The sequence below is a fragment of the Rhododendron vialii genome, chromosome 1a, assembly GCF_030253575.1.
Source record: "Rhododendron vialii isolate Sample 1 chromosome 1a, ASM3025357v1".
NCBI classification, from domain to species: domain Eukaryota; kingdom Viridiplantae; phylum Streptophyta; class Magnoliopsida; order Ericales; family Ericaceae; genus Rhododendron; species Rhododendron vialii.
The window spans coordinates 38546230-38560807 of NC_080557.1; the positions used below are offsets into that span (position 1 = coordinate 38546230).

The window sequence follows — 14578 nt, forward strand, 5'->3', positions numbered from 1 at the left end:
ATTTTTGGAAAAATTTGTCCTTATTTAAAAAAAATTGTATTTGTTAGTTTTGCGCCAAATTTTTGTAGGTTATTAATTCATCTTGACGAGAGGAATCGAAAAACCCTCAAAAATTACTTTTTCACATATATTTTCACAAATATCCACTTTTAAGATAAAGAATGGTGCAAAATTAATAAACATGAAAAAAATGAATGAGGTCAAAACTCATTTTTTGCTTATTGGAACTCAATGTTACAACGAATCTCACACGATCATTCACACTTTTTCTCATGCACTGTCGGTAAACAGTGGACAATATTGGTGATTTATTTAAATTTTTTTCTCATTGAGAGGGTGATTTATTTAATTTTTTTTTCCTCATCAAGCGAGGGATTTAGGTGATACATTTTCAAAAACATTCTATCTAGCTTGGTTTTTTTTGCAAAACAAATTTGTTTTGATCCCATAGCTACTGATAATTACTCAATTTGATTTTTTACACGATTTACCTATTGGACAATTAATAGTTCAAATCAAACAATCAGTCCCAAAGTGGAACGCACGACAATCTTAGCAATTCAATAAAAGAGGTAGATGTCCGATAGATGTTTTATTCAACCCGTAAGAATTTTAACGAAGTACTACACGTTTATCGTGCTTTAGTTATCAAAGTTAAACTCAAAAAATTGTTTAGTGTTAAGTATCGTGCTTAAGTACTTTTGTTGACTTAATTTGTAAAAAACCAAGAAGAATTCAACACGGCTGTGATCAGGCAGTCAAAATACAAACAAACTTCCATTAACTTTTATAATAATTATTTTTTTCTGGCGCAGTCCGTTTTTGGGTTAGATACGGACATCGAATTGGAATAATTTCAAACTCCATATAAACGATCAAAGCAACTGACAATACCCCATAATTTTTAAAAAATTCAAAACTCATCTTGACCAAGTAACTATTACTTACGAGTTGCAACATAAATCAGTTTTGTCAATGACCATTTCTCTTATTCTTTTTTGAAGGTATCAATGATAAACTTTAGAGTATCTCCAACACTCTAATGAAAATTCAGATTATTTTATTTGGAGGCTCGGAAGTAGGGGTGATTTCGGTTTGGTTTGGGGTGAAATTTCCGAAGATCTCTTCGGTTTGGTCAAAATATTTCCAGGATCAATCCCGACTGGAGTTGAGTTCGGTTCGGTTCGGGGTGGGATCGGTTCGGTCGGGAATTTCAGTCCGCCAGCAATTTAAATTTTTTATTTATTTTAAAGTATATATATGTAAAATAGATATATTAATATTTTATATTTTTTAAGATAATATATATATATAATATAAAATATATAGTCGATCAGTTCGGTTTAGTTAAATCCGGCAAAAATTTCAGGAAACCGAGACTGAAAAAATCGGTTCGATCCTGTCCAGTCCGAAAAAATTCCGCCATCACCCCAACCGAAAACTGAACCGATCGGTCGGTTTTTTCCAGGGGGTTTTCGGTCCTTCAGGTTTTGTAACACTTCTACTTGGAGGGACCCATCGTTCTTTTTAGGAATTTTGGTCCCCAAAATGGGGTGTAGTCTTCAAATTTAGAGACTGCATCCCATTTTGGAGACCAAATCTCTAAAAGAACGATGGATTCCTCCAAAATTCACCCAAAAAAATGCAAAAAGTGAATCAAAGAGGGCGTAAATTATGAAATATTCCATAAATATGTCACATTCATTTTCTATTTTGAAGAAATATAGATGGATGCTCTTAAATAGCCGGTTGGATTTGTAAATAGTGTGTTTGAGTACACATTTTGCCTAGAAGGCTTAAATAGAGAGCCTATTATTGTATCTCTAATCCATGGTATCAAATCTTACGTCAAGTAGAAACGGTAACTTTTGGCATTCTTCGTTGATCCACCCCTAATACCAGACGAAATGTCAAATCTTACATGAATTTGGTTGCACATCATTTGCTTCAAATTTGACTCATCGTGCCAAATTTAATTTTGGCCTTTTTAAAATTAAAAAATAGATGTTTGTAAGAAGTATGTTTAATTTGACATTAATGTAGGTGTCAAATTTGGAGATGTCAAATCATGCTAAAAAGAAGAGGGCCATATGGTGATTTTTGAAGAGAATCCGTCAAACCCTAGAATATGTTGCATGAAATGTTTTTAAACAAACAAAAATTGCACCCAAGAAAGAAAACACATACAGAAGCGAATGATCGGATCTATAGAAAGAAAGAAATTGTCTCGGTTCCTCGCGCGTGTAAGATAGCTCCTTTCATCTGAGTCCTCCGGTTGCCAATGAGTCGAAGAAAGAAGCAAGCAGCTTGTATTCGTATCATAAGAAGAATGCGGTGCTTCCAGCTTTTAGAAAAGTAAGGCACTACAAGTATTGGATTCCGCTTGCACTCTGTGTTGTGTATGTCCCAGGCGACGGCGGGTCTCATTTCCTATCTTACTGTATAAGCCTATGCAAAAAATCCGTTCACCCGCGGGGTCCGATCGGACCGGAAGGGTCTCAGGCAGGGTTGAACATGTGGTTCGGTCAGGTACGGGTTCACTTTCTATTAAAAATCAAATTTCGGTTCGGGGTTCGGGGTGGTGCGTTTCTTACCCGACCAGACCAATTCATAAAGATTAAATTCGGTTTTTGGTCGAACCTGACCAGACGTAAAAAATAGGGTTCGCGGACGGTTCTTATCCCTTGTTTGGGTTCGGGTTCGGGGCCTAAAATAATGTTACCCAACATGTCGGATCCGGGTCAAGCCCGACCCACCCGACCCGTGCACACTCCTACTATTGAAGCAGCTAAAAAAAAAGAAATGCAAAAAAAATAAAAAAAATAATACCCAGATAATAAAGCTTTCTCAGCTGGACAACGATTCTTCCCGTGCGCTGATCCTGGATAAGACACTAAGAAGAAAAGATGACACGAAAATGGAAAAGTCATTCTCCTTGTTTTTCATAAAATATAATTTGGGGTGTCAATTATCGAACCTACGAGCGCAAGAAGAATTAAAAATCTGTAATTTGGCACCAACACAGTATTATACCCAAACCCCATCATGAAAAAAGCACGTAAATATGTAGCTGTGAAGATTTATTCACCAATCGATACCGATCAGTATTTATTAATACTAGATAGTACATGATTACTTCTAAATTTATTTTTCTCATGCGCTGTCGGTAAGTACTGGACAGTATTGGTCCGTACCGATCAATACCGAACTACTTTAATTTTTTTTAATAAATATATATGTACTAAAGTTTTTGATGTGAGAAAATAACACTAATAGCGATAAATTCAAATTGATAGCTAGTATCCTACTGATACTAGTACGTACTATACAATTTAAAAAATCGATTCTCTAACCCGTACAATATTCAGAACCTTTCACCAAAACCACCTGAATAATTATTCGTCAGCCGGGCATTAGCCACAGCTGATTCGCGATGGTCCTGGAAGATCGGATGGGAACAAAAGTTGGAGATGCACCTATCCTCACCCGTCGGACTATGGGTACCCACGGGGTTCAATTTAATTTTGGGGTCCACTTCAAAATCCACGTAAATGTGTAAATGATTCAAACCGTTAATTGTAGTTTAAATTTTTTTTCAACTAGCCCTAGAAAATTTCAGTTCTATTGAATAATTCTAAGGCTCCGTTCCAGAACACCTTTTTAAAAAATAAGTATTTATTTTATATTTTCAAACTCAAAAATAAAATAAATAAAAATTAATTTTTGAATTTTTTTTTGCACCGTATTAAAGATCTCAATGAAATTTATCAAACAAGATCCATAGTGATAGGAAAATTATTTGCGTAAACACATGATTTTTGAGCTTCAAATTGCCTTCTTAAAAAATAAGTATTTATTTATCGTTCCGGAACGGGGCCTAAGTACTTGGATCTAACATTTATTTTTCTTTCAGAGTTTAGGATCTTGAATTTTAAATGAAAAAGAAAAATTGGATCAAGAACTTACATTTTATCTTAGAGGTGAAAATTTTCAAGGGTACCCAAAAAAATATTTAAAAAACTAATGAACGATTTAAATCATTTACGTGAAAACGAGCCCCACAATTGATTGGTCCTCTTCTTGTCGGTACCCGTACGATCCCGTTCGTTTAAGGATTTTGAATTTTAGATTTTAATCATTACCTTATTTTTCTCTAATTATTACTCTCATTTTTCTCTCAATCTCTTTCCAATTATTACTCATATTTTTAATCATTACTCTATTACTCTCTATACTCATTACCTACAAATCTAAATCTAAAATCCCAAAACGAAAGTGTTGTGTTTTGATATCCTCAAAGTTCATGACCTTTATGTGAATATATATATGCATAATAAGAAGGGTAAATTTCTGTTTGACGCCTCATGGTTTGGGCCGGGTGCGGATACACCCCTTCCCCTTTGAATATCATCACATAACACCATGTGGTTTATGGACTGATGTGCACATCTAACTCTGTTAACAGAACTTGTAAAATGATTATAATGCCCTTGTCTTCTTCCTCATCCCACTAGTACCCCAGCTCTCTCTCTCTCTCTCTCTCCTCAACTCAGTCTGCTCCTCCGATCCACACCACTGTCTCAATTTCTTGAATTCAACAGATCACTCTCTTCATCACCATCATCATCTCCTGACCCAACCCTTCAACGGGCAGCCATGGATTCCACCATTTTTTTTGTATTTTTCTAACCCAAATCGTCAGTAGAAGGTACCAATCTTCAAACTCTAACCCAAACAAATACCATTCATTCAAAAGCCCTCTTCTCGGATCAAAAATTTAACAGTAGAAGCCATAATAACAACGAGACGCAGAATTCTTACACATCCTGTCCTGCCTTTCCACAACTTTCTTGAGCTTCATCTCTAGAGTGATTATATATTCCATTTAGTCAGAAAAGAAAGGACTAACCAAACCAAAAAAGGTGAAGAGGGTTCTCGAGCTGTTTTCTTTGAGCTTGAATCACTTCTCACGAAAGTGATAGTAAACAGAGACGGTGAAGAACAGGATAGCGGAGCGGAATGTTGGTTTGATTTGATGGTGGATTAAGGGGTTATGTGACTGTTTGATAGTAGATGAAGGGATTGTGAGTAAAGGCGCTGGCAAAGGGTTTCAATCGGTCAAATATAGTGGTTGGGGTTTAATAATTAGCAGGGTCAATGGTCGAGTGGGTCGGCTTCAAGTCGAGGACGAGAGAAATTATCTTTTTACCCGTAGAGAGGTTGCTGAGGGTTTCACAAATTAAGATTTGATTCCTGGTGGATGTTGGTCCATGGGGGCAAGGGTTTGGGTTTACACCGGTTTAGATGAAAAAGATGGAGGTGGGTAGGATGGCACTTGTGTAATTTTGGGGATAGGTTAGGGTGTTTTGTTTTAAAATTATTGTCATACTTACAATCACTCTCAAAATAGGCGAGTGAATCACACCTCCCGTTAAATTAGATGGGAACTCTAACTGTGCATATCAGTCCACAAACCACTGGGTGTTATGTGGTGATATTCAAAGGGGGAGGGGTGTATCTGTATCCGGCCCAAACCACGAGGGGTCAAACTGAAATTTACCCTAATAAGAAATGAAAATTCGTAAAAAAAAAAAAAAAAAAAAAACCATGTGATGTGACGGTGGAAGGTGGTCCATAGCATAGCCGCATCGGAACAAAATTTGGATTTTCGAATGTCACCTCACCACTTTAAATGCCTCTTCTTCGAATTTCACGCGTACGAAACTCTGAAGTACATATAGTGGGTTCGCACGTTTCATCGTAGGCCATATCCCATATGTGGCCTGGCTGACTCTGAGTCCGTTTCAGAACACATTTTTAAAAAATAAATATTTATTTATATTTTTAAATTTAAAAATAATATAAATAAAAAATAATTTTTTAATTTTTATTTTACCGTATTAAAAATCTCAATGACATTTTTCAAACAAGATTCATATTGCATATTTTTAGATTTTAATAAACTCATTATTTTTGAGCTTGAAATTGTTTTCTTAAAAAATAAATACTTATTTAGCGTTGCGGAACGGAACCTCTATTTTCACCCAACCACACAGTTAATAGTGTAGAGATTTTGCAAAGATTATGTTATGTGGTCCATTGCGCGTCTCATAAAAATAATTCGAGTCGTTCATTAAATGTAAAATATTTTTTCAAGCGTCTTTGCGAAAAATCAGCTAAATCCGATAACTATAAATACTCAATTTATGTATATATATATATATATATATATGTATGTATATGTAGAAATGAAAATTCGTACAAAATTGTTCATTTCTTATATCTGATCAAGTGTATCCGATCAAGTTTATTTTTTTCATGCATACACTATTATGTAGGATCTACAAGATGAACAGTTCAGATTAAACAATTAACACACAGTAAGATCGGAAAAGATGGTGGTAAAAAAATGGTATTTCCTACCGCCTGAAAAGAATTTAATTTCATTGGAAAAAAACTCACGTCCCCTGTGAAAGCTAGACCAGTCAAATCAATTTCCGTCCCACCATAGATTTTTTCCGATTTTTTGTACCCAGAAAATCTCTCTGCGACAAACTGATGACGCGTGTCTCGTCATTGACACGTCCTCCTCCACTCGTCGTTGAGCGTTTCGTTTCCCTTTCTTCTTCCCCTGGACAAGAGAAAAATACTACTCTACACTGCACATCATCATCATATATATGTGTGTGTGTACACGCACACCCACATCGGTTTTTTTATCTCCATTTTAAACGGAAATTCAGTTTCCGTGTTCCGCTTCCGCCATTTACGGCATCCACAAGCACCTCTCCTCCTCCTCCTAAATCTCTCTCTCTCTCTCTCTCTCTCTCTCTCTCTCTCTCTCTCTCTTCCTCACCAGTTAGGGCTTTTTCGAATACCATTCGAAATTGAAGGATCCCGTGAATTGATCAAAGGAGATAAAGAGCCGATCAACCGCTTTTCCCCGTGATTCCCTATCGGAATCGTTGACAATTTCGTCTCCTCGAAGTCCCCACACATTAAAAATCCTAAAGAATCCCAATCTCCCCCCTCAAAAGTCAAATCAAAACGCTCCATCCGTACATAGTTCTTCCCCGAAATTTCACCTCGGATTGCAATCATCAGAGTTTTCAATCGCGCGGTATCGAAAAAACATAATGGTATTGTTATCTGTCAGGCTGTATTGGTCTTAGGCAAATACCGGTATCGGAGGTCGAAAATTTCATTGGCTCGTACCATACGCAGTGGTCTTTATTAACGGTATTGGTCGAAAAGCTCAATAGCTGATACGATACGCAGCGGGCTTTATTTAAAACCCTGGAGCGGATGACGCGGCAGATAGTGCTGGAGAAGCCAGTCAGCGGGAGCCGGAGGCAGCCGCTTCTGGGGGAGAAGATAACGCCGATGGCGACAGCGGGGAAGGAGGACAGGCGGGGGGTAGGGGAGGTGGCGGGAGGGACGGCGGCGGAGTGCGCGGCGATCTGCTGCTGCTGTCCGTGCGCGGTTATGGACCTGCTCCTGCTCGCCGTGTACAAGGTCCCCACGGGGCTGTGCAAGAAGGCCTGGAGGAAGCAGCAGCGGCAGAGGATGAAGAAGAAGAAGGCGGCGGCCTTGTTGCAGCAGCCGCCGCAGCAACAAGGGCGGCCGCTGGAAGCGACGACGTCGTCGTCGTCCAAGGGCGGGACCTGGTCGAGCTTCGACGACTCGGAGGTCGGGCTATCGGACGGCGACGACAGGGACGGTTCGGCGGCCGATTTCGAGACGGAGATGTTGGACCGGTTCTACGGGGGCGGGTTCTGGAGGAGTACTTCGCAGAAGGAGGCGTGATTTGTTAGAGTAATTATTCCATGCCCCTGGTGCACCGCTGATTTGGATTTGGGAGTGTTGTAGTGACCAATCGGGCCGTCCATACCGGCAAGACAGGTCGGATTTTAATTCAAAGAGTGGACAGATCAAATCTGCACGCCCTTGATCAAATCCGCATTGTCCATGCCGAAATGAAAGTCCGATTGGCCACACATAACATTGCTCCAAACTCGGTGCCCCAAGGATATTGAATAATTTTCCGATTTGTTGCGTGGGAATTTTATGGTGCGATAACAGGAGAGGGTGCGGTGACGCTTTGGGCAAGAGTTGAGTGCGCTCTCGGATTTGTGGCAGCGGGGTCCACTAGCAGGCGAAATGGTGTATATATTGTTTTGGTTTTGGTTTGATTTTGGATGTGACAATTGAATGATTCTGATGACACGTTTGGTGCCCCAGTTGGATTGGTGGGTACTTTTACCAGTTGATGATAGCGAAAAATGAGAAAGATTTTGCCGGAAATGGCTCAGGGATTTGTACTTTGGAGGCCATCATTTTGTTTCTTGCTTGGTGTAAGGTCTGTTATTACCTGGACATTTTGGACCAAGATTTATAGAATGAAGAATTTGCAAACACTTTTATCCATGTGTATTTCTTTAAGCCATCGTTTTGTCGTGTTCCGTCTTTTTATGAGATAGGTCATTCTCTCACAATACATTACTTGTTTTCCTTAGCAGAACGGAGCCTTAATATTCTTTTTATGTTGTGTTTGGATCATGGGTATGGAGAGAATATTTTTTGTTTTTTATGTCAATCAAGCAGTATGTCAAGTGTAGCCCCACTCCTAAAGCGCTCCTAAGGCGAAGAGGCCGGGGAAGGAAAATGAATTCCCATGTTTGGAAAGAAATGAAAAAAAAGGGAGTTTTTTTTATTTTTTTCTTATTCTTTCCCTAGGTTCCAAGCGATTGTGTAAGAAAAATTCATCAAAAAGTTGAAAAAAAAGAGAGTAAAGGCCAATTTTTCTACGCCAGTTTATTCATCTTACATTTTGTTGGTACTTTGTCTAAGGTGTTGTAAAAAGGGTGGAACATGGGCAGGAGGGAAGAACCGATGAAGCTCAACACTATTGGAAGTTCAAGGACCAGTAAATGAAAATAGATTGGGTCAGTAAATGTTCAAAGTGAAATACCGTTGTGTTCGTCCTTGCCTCTTTGATTAGTCTATGGGCAGTGTCATTGTCACGAATGGAATGGTTGATAATTTTTATTTTTCTTGGCACAAAGTGATATATTCAGACTTGAGTGATCACGGTGGTACCCACACATGGTGGTACGGGGTTAGTACACTACGTGACGGTTTTAACAATTCTCGAACGTTAAACGGTGGTGTGCCAAAAAAAAAACTAATAATTTTCTGAAGAGAATTGATAATGCCAAAACTCTTTTTGTTCCTGCCAAAACTCACAAATGTTCTTGCCAAAACTCAAAGTGTACAATTCATTACATGACTTAATTGCCCTCCACTACACCACTTACTTTATAAAAATGCCCCTTCAAATCCCATGGGCTGATAAAATGCTTCAGATAACCAATTAATAATAAGAAGGAAAAAAATAACAACGTACATTACATCTGCAGCAAACCAAATTCTCCCAACAATCAACCTTCAAATCCCATAAAATCCCATAAGTGCAAAGCAACTTATCCCAAACAACGGGCAATTGAAGCCATGTAAAGTAAAGTTGAAATACCAAATGGAATTGGGAAAATTTCAAAATGGCACCTGAACTTTGTATCAAATGTCACAGAGACACCTGAACTTAAGTTTATTTCAATTAAACACCTGTACTGACAAAATCTCCAAATTTAGACACCTGAACTTAAGTTTATTTCAATTAAACACCTGTATTAACAAAATCTCCAAATTTAGACCCCCGCTGTTATACTGCGTCCCAAAAATTACTGATATGGCATCTACAACCCGTTTAAGTTGCCCCATTGCACGTGTTTCCAACAGGGGACGATGCACCCAAGCGAAACCCATCATTAGAAGTATGCCGAGCAGAAAGAAGAACTGGGTTTGGGCAAAAAAATATGGTTTGGAGGGAAAATAACCTTAACCTAATTGATTTCCCTCCATTTCTCTCTCCAGAAGTCTGCCTATTGTTTCACCATCTCCCTCACTTCAACCCTAGACCTGAAGTCTGCCTATGGGTTTCGCTTGGGTGCATTGTCCCTTGTTAGAAACATGTGCAATAAGGCAACTTAAACGGGTTAGAGATACCATGTCAGCAATTTTTGGGACGGAGTATAACGGCGGGGGTCTAAATTTGGAAATTTTGTTAGCACAGGTGTTTAATTGAAATAAACTTAAGTTCAGGTGTCTCATTTTGAAATTTTCCCAATGGAACCACATGATTCTCGTTTTCTGCGAAGATTTTTCTCCCTAATATAAGTTGTGAGTTGTAGAGTGAATAGAACAGGCAAAGTGCATAACCTTGTCCAATGAATATTTTTTAGATCTCAATCTCTTGTACAGTGTGAACTTTCGAGATCCTATATCCAAATTTACCAATTGATCGTTGCCTTGTAAAATTTCCTGATGCTGTTTCTATTCTTTCTGATTTGAATATGAGAGCTATACAATTCCAATCTTCTTTTAGGTTGTACCCCATCAAATGGGAGGTGAACAACGGAGGTGTAATGCCTTGGAATTTGAAAGAGCATTTTTGTAAAGCAAGTGGTGTAATTGAGGAAAATTAAGTCATGCAATCAAAAGTACATTTTGAGTTTTGATAGGAACAAAAAGAATTTTGACAGAAACAAAAAGGATTTTGACATTATCAGCACCCCTTTTCTGAATGTCCAAGTACGGAAGCTGAAGTATGGGGTACCCTCAAAGGAGATGCTCCATTATTCCTAACTTTTTCTGCCTAGTAGTATTTTATTTTTTGATATTTTTTTTACTTTTTGTCTAGTTTTTCGTCTACGTCTCGACAAAAAGTGTCAGAAAAGTATAAAAATAAAAACCGACATTGAAAAAAGTTTATATAAGACGAGCTCTTTAGTGTTTTTTTTTTTTCTTCTGAAACTCCTCTCGTCAAGACGAATAATTAATCATAAACATATAACACGAATATAACAAAAAATTTAAAAAATGAATAAAACTATACTCCAAAACGAAAAAGATCAAAAAGTTGGGGAGAATGAGCCTTAATTCCCTCCGTAATTGGACAGTAGTCGTGCAACATTAAATGCGTCGTTCCGGTCTTGCGGAGGAACAATATTCAATGTAAACGTGAATGGTGAGAGTCAAAGAGTGTAAATTAACCTAATCTAAAGGGGACCACCACCCACCCCCACTTGCATGGCTCAAGAGACCCTGGTAGATGATGCATGAATCTGCGGAGGGAAATTTTAAGGTGACAGAGCAGGTATAGTGCACGTGGTAGCTGGCGTGATGCCAGCCGTCCAAACGTATTTTGGACGGTCAAAATTTTAGAGAAAGAAAAATAAAAGAGAGAGCAGTCGGGGGAGGGGAGAGAGAGGGTAGAAATATGGGTCGTTCAAAACATGTTTAGACGATTGAAATGCGTGCAAGGTACCGCCAGTCCACCACGTGCTAACCACTCGGCACCCAAAAAATTCTCCTGCTTTACGCGCAACTGCAGAATTAGCCGTACGGATGAGACAATTAGACGATCCAACGCTGCTAACCACACAGACAATCATACATAGATTGTGCATAAATTTATTGTGGGGTGGGCCCCACAAAAACGATTCGAGCCGTTCATTAAAATGTAAAACATCTTTTGAAGGGTCTTCGGAAAAATATAGCTCAATCCGATACCTATAGACGCTCGATCCAATAATCTAACTTTTCATTCAGATTTTCGAATAATGAAAAGTTAGATGATTTGATCAAACACTTATAAGCATCGGATTGGGCTAATTTTTTTCAGAAACTCTTGAAAAATGTTTTACATTTAATGAACGGTTCAAATCGTTTGTGTGAAATCCGTGATGGGCCCCATAACAAAATCTCTGCACAATTTGTGCGCTATTTGTCTGTGTGGACAGACTTACTGTAGACAATTATATGGCTACAGGGTTTAGATTATAACAAAAAAATTGGTTTAGGAACACAATTTCCAGACATAATTGTATTCGGAGCCGTTCGATTTAATTGGATTCACGTTCATCAAACGACCTCGAATGCAGTTCTATTCAAAATTGTGTTTCCAGCAGTGCTACTCGTACAAATTTAATATCTGTACCAGCGCGTACAAATCCTTTTTGGGTCTGTTTTGGGTCTAAAAAAATAATTTGAGCCACTCATTTTGTTTATGGTCCTTGCAAAAAATAGGCTCAATCCGGTATTTGTAAGGGCGTTTACAAAACATCCAATTTTGTCACAGAATTCATGCCTGAATTTCTAAAGGAAAGTTGGATGTTTGTAAATGCTCTTATTGATATCAGATTGAGCTTATATTTTGCAAATAACATAAAACAACGTGTTTTAAATAAAATGAGTGGCTCCGATCATTTTTTTAAAATCCAAAACAGGCCAAAAAAGAATTTGTACGCGCTGGTACAGATTTTATGTATGTACCGTTATGATCATTTCTGTTTTATTGATGGATACATAGCAAAAACATTCCTAAAGGTGGGAATGAGCCTTGAAATCTATGCATTGTAGTACTAGTAGTAATACTTTAATTCGATCCACGAGGCTTGACAACACAAAAACAAAAGGTCCCTATAAATTATAATTAACAAATGACAAAACAAAACAAAACAAGAAAAGTTTACCTGCACGACAACAGAAGGCATATCGTCGATTGGTTCTACGTGCTATTATCCTATGGTAACCTTATAAATACTATCTCCTAAACGCGAGATGAAGTGTTACTGGTGCTTAAAGAATTAGTCAAGACGAAATTTTCAAGGAGGTCATTCTTCTCAGCGTCTCCAAATTGGTTCCTTCTTGAGAGGTGCTTCGTCTAATATGGGATATTCGGAATCTGGGTCTTTCATGCGGTTCGAAGTTCATTTGGGTTTGCCGTATAGGGGGAACAAGCTGGCTCACTCTGCTAAAAAAAAAAAAAAAAAAAAAAAACCCGGCTCACTCAGTAGCAGCCTTTGCTTGTAGAGGACTTCTTCCTATTAACTGGGTGTCTCTTACCCCTTCTTTACCATCACACATATTTTTTGTAAGCATGAGGGCAGTTTTGGAAGATTAAAAATCAGGACGAAATTTTCAAGTCGAGGTAAATATTGGAGGAAAAATTACATGTATCATTTATATGATTAGTGGAGACGTGGGGTTTGGCATAGCTTTTTTGTAGATCTGCGTTAAATTTTTGTGAATCATTAATTTAGCTAAATAAAATAAATTTAAAAAATAAAAAATTATACTGAAAACTTAGTAAAGTTTGGTAGAACTCGTTAGGCCAAACCTAGTTGAAGTTACGAAAATGGGGGAGAGACGGAGAGAATTATTTGGTGCTCTATTGGAGTACCTCCAACCAAGAATGTTAGATGTGACATGTCATGTCAAGTGAAATTGACATGTAAAACAATTCCAACAAAAATGTCAAATGCATATGTTTATTTGGCATCCACTCTCTCATGTCAAATTTGATATTCGACGTCAAAATTTTTCTTCCATTACTTTACTCCTATTTCCTAAAATTATAAATTTAATAACATGTCGATTGAAGTACTGGACACTTTGAAAATGTCAAATTGCCACGTAAGCCTTCAAAAAAAAATTGACATGCATTCTCAAATTTGAAGTAAGTGTTGGGTGAAAATATTGAGAAAGGATGTAAAAATTAATATTTTTGAAACTTTAATTTCTACTGGAAAACTTTTTTTCTCAAAAGCAGATTCGGAAAGAAAAGTATTTATTTATTTTTTAACTTATATTTATCAACAAAGGACATACGAATAATTCATTGGTTATACTTCAGGAAAGAATACGCTGTAGTAACAATCTTGACAACCGAATCGATTCTCGAATTGAGAATTAAGCCTACTTTAGCTAAATGAGACAAACTGTTTTTTTAATCTTTGTTCAATTTTTTTTGAGATAGACCTTATCGATAACCGTTGGAATTGATTTTTTAAGAATTAGAATTCACCCTTTGATTTTTGAGAAAGCCCTTACCGATTTCATTGGAACTGATTTTTTATAGAAACCTTCCAAAAAATATTTTAAAAGAAATGAGCAGTTCGAATTACTTTATGGGACCCCGATATAGACCCCTCAAATATAAATATGTATGTGCAAGATTTGTGAAAAACATACGCGTGAAAATCATTATCGATAATTTCCAACCTGAGCTACGGTTGTTCTGGACAGAGGGAGCGTGCTGTGCAGCTTCGTGCTGCACAGCGTGCTGCACGGCCTCCGGCGAGGCTTTTCCGGCATCGGTCCGACGATCGGAGACGTTCACCGCGTAGAGCTTGTCGAGTTCTACATGTGCACCAAAAATCAGCTCGATCAAATATTGTTAAGGTCCTCATCCGAACATATATAACTTGAAAAAAATGAATTTAGTAGTTTTGATCCAGTGTTTCGTATCCATTAGGATTCATTTTTTTTCAAGTTATATATGTTCGGATGAGGCCCTTAACGATATTTGATCAAGCTGATTTTTGGTCCACATGTAGAACTCGACGAACTCTACGCGGTGAACGTCTTCGATCGTCGGACCGATGCCGGAAAAGCCTCGCCGGAGACTGTGCAGCACGCTGTGCAGCACAAGCTGCACAGCACGCTCCCTCTGTCC

At 37.9% G+C, this 14578-nt stretch overlaps 1 protein-coding gene across 1 annotated transcript; it reads left to right on the top strand.

The window, feature by feature from the left end:
* Positions 1–6657: 6657 nt before the first annotated feature.
* Positions 6658–8415, top strand: LOC131308171 (uncharacterized). Its single transcript, XM_058335035.1, has one exon. It carries the CDS (start codon positions 7306–7308, stop codon positions 7804–7806), a length of 501 nt encoding a protein of 166 aa, XP_058191018.1. The 5' UTR covers positions 6658–7305; the 3' UTR covers positions 7807–8415.
* The last annotated feature ends 6163 nt before the right edge of the window (positions 8416–14578 follow it).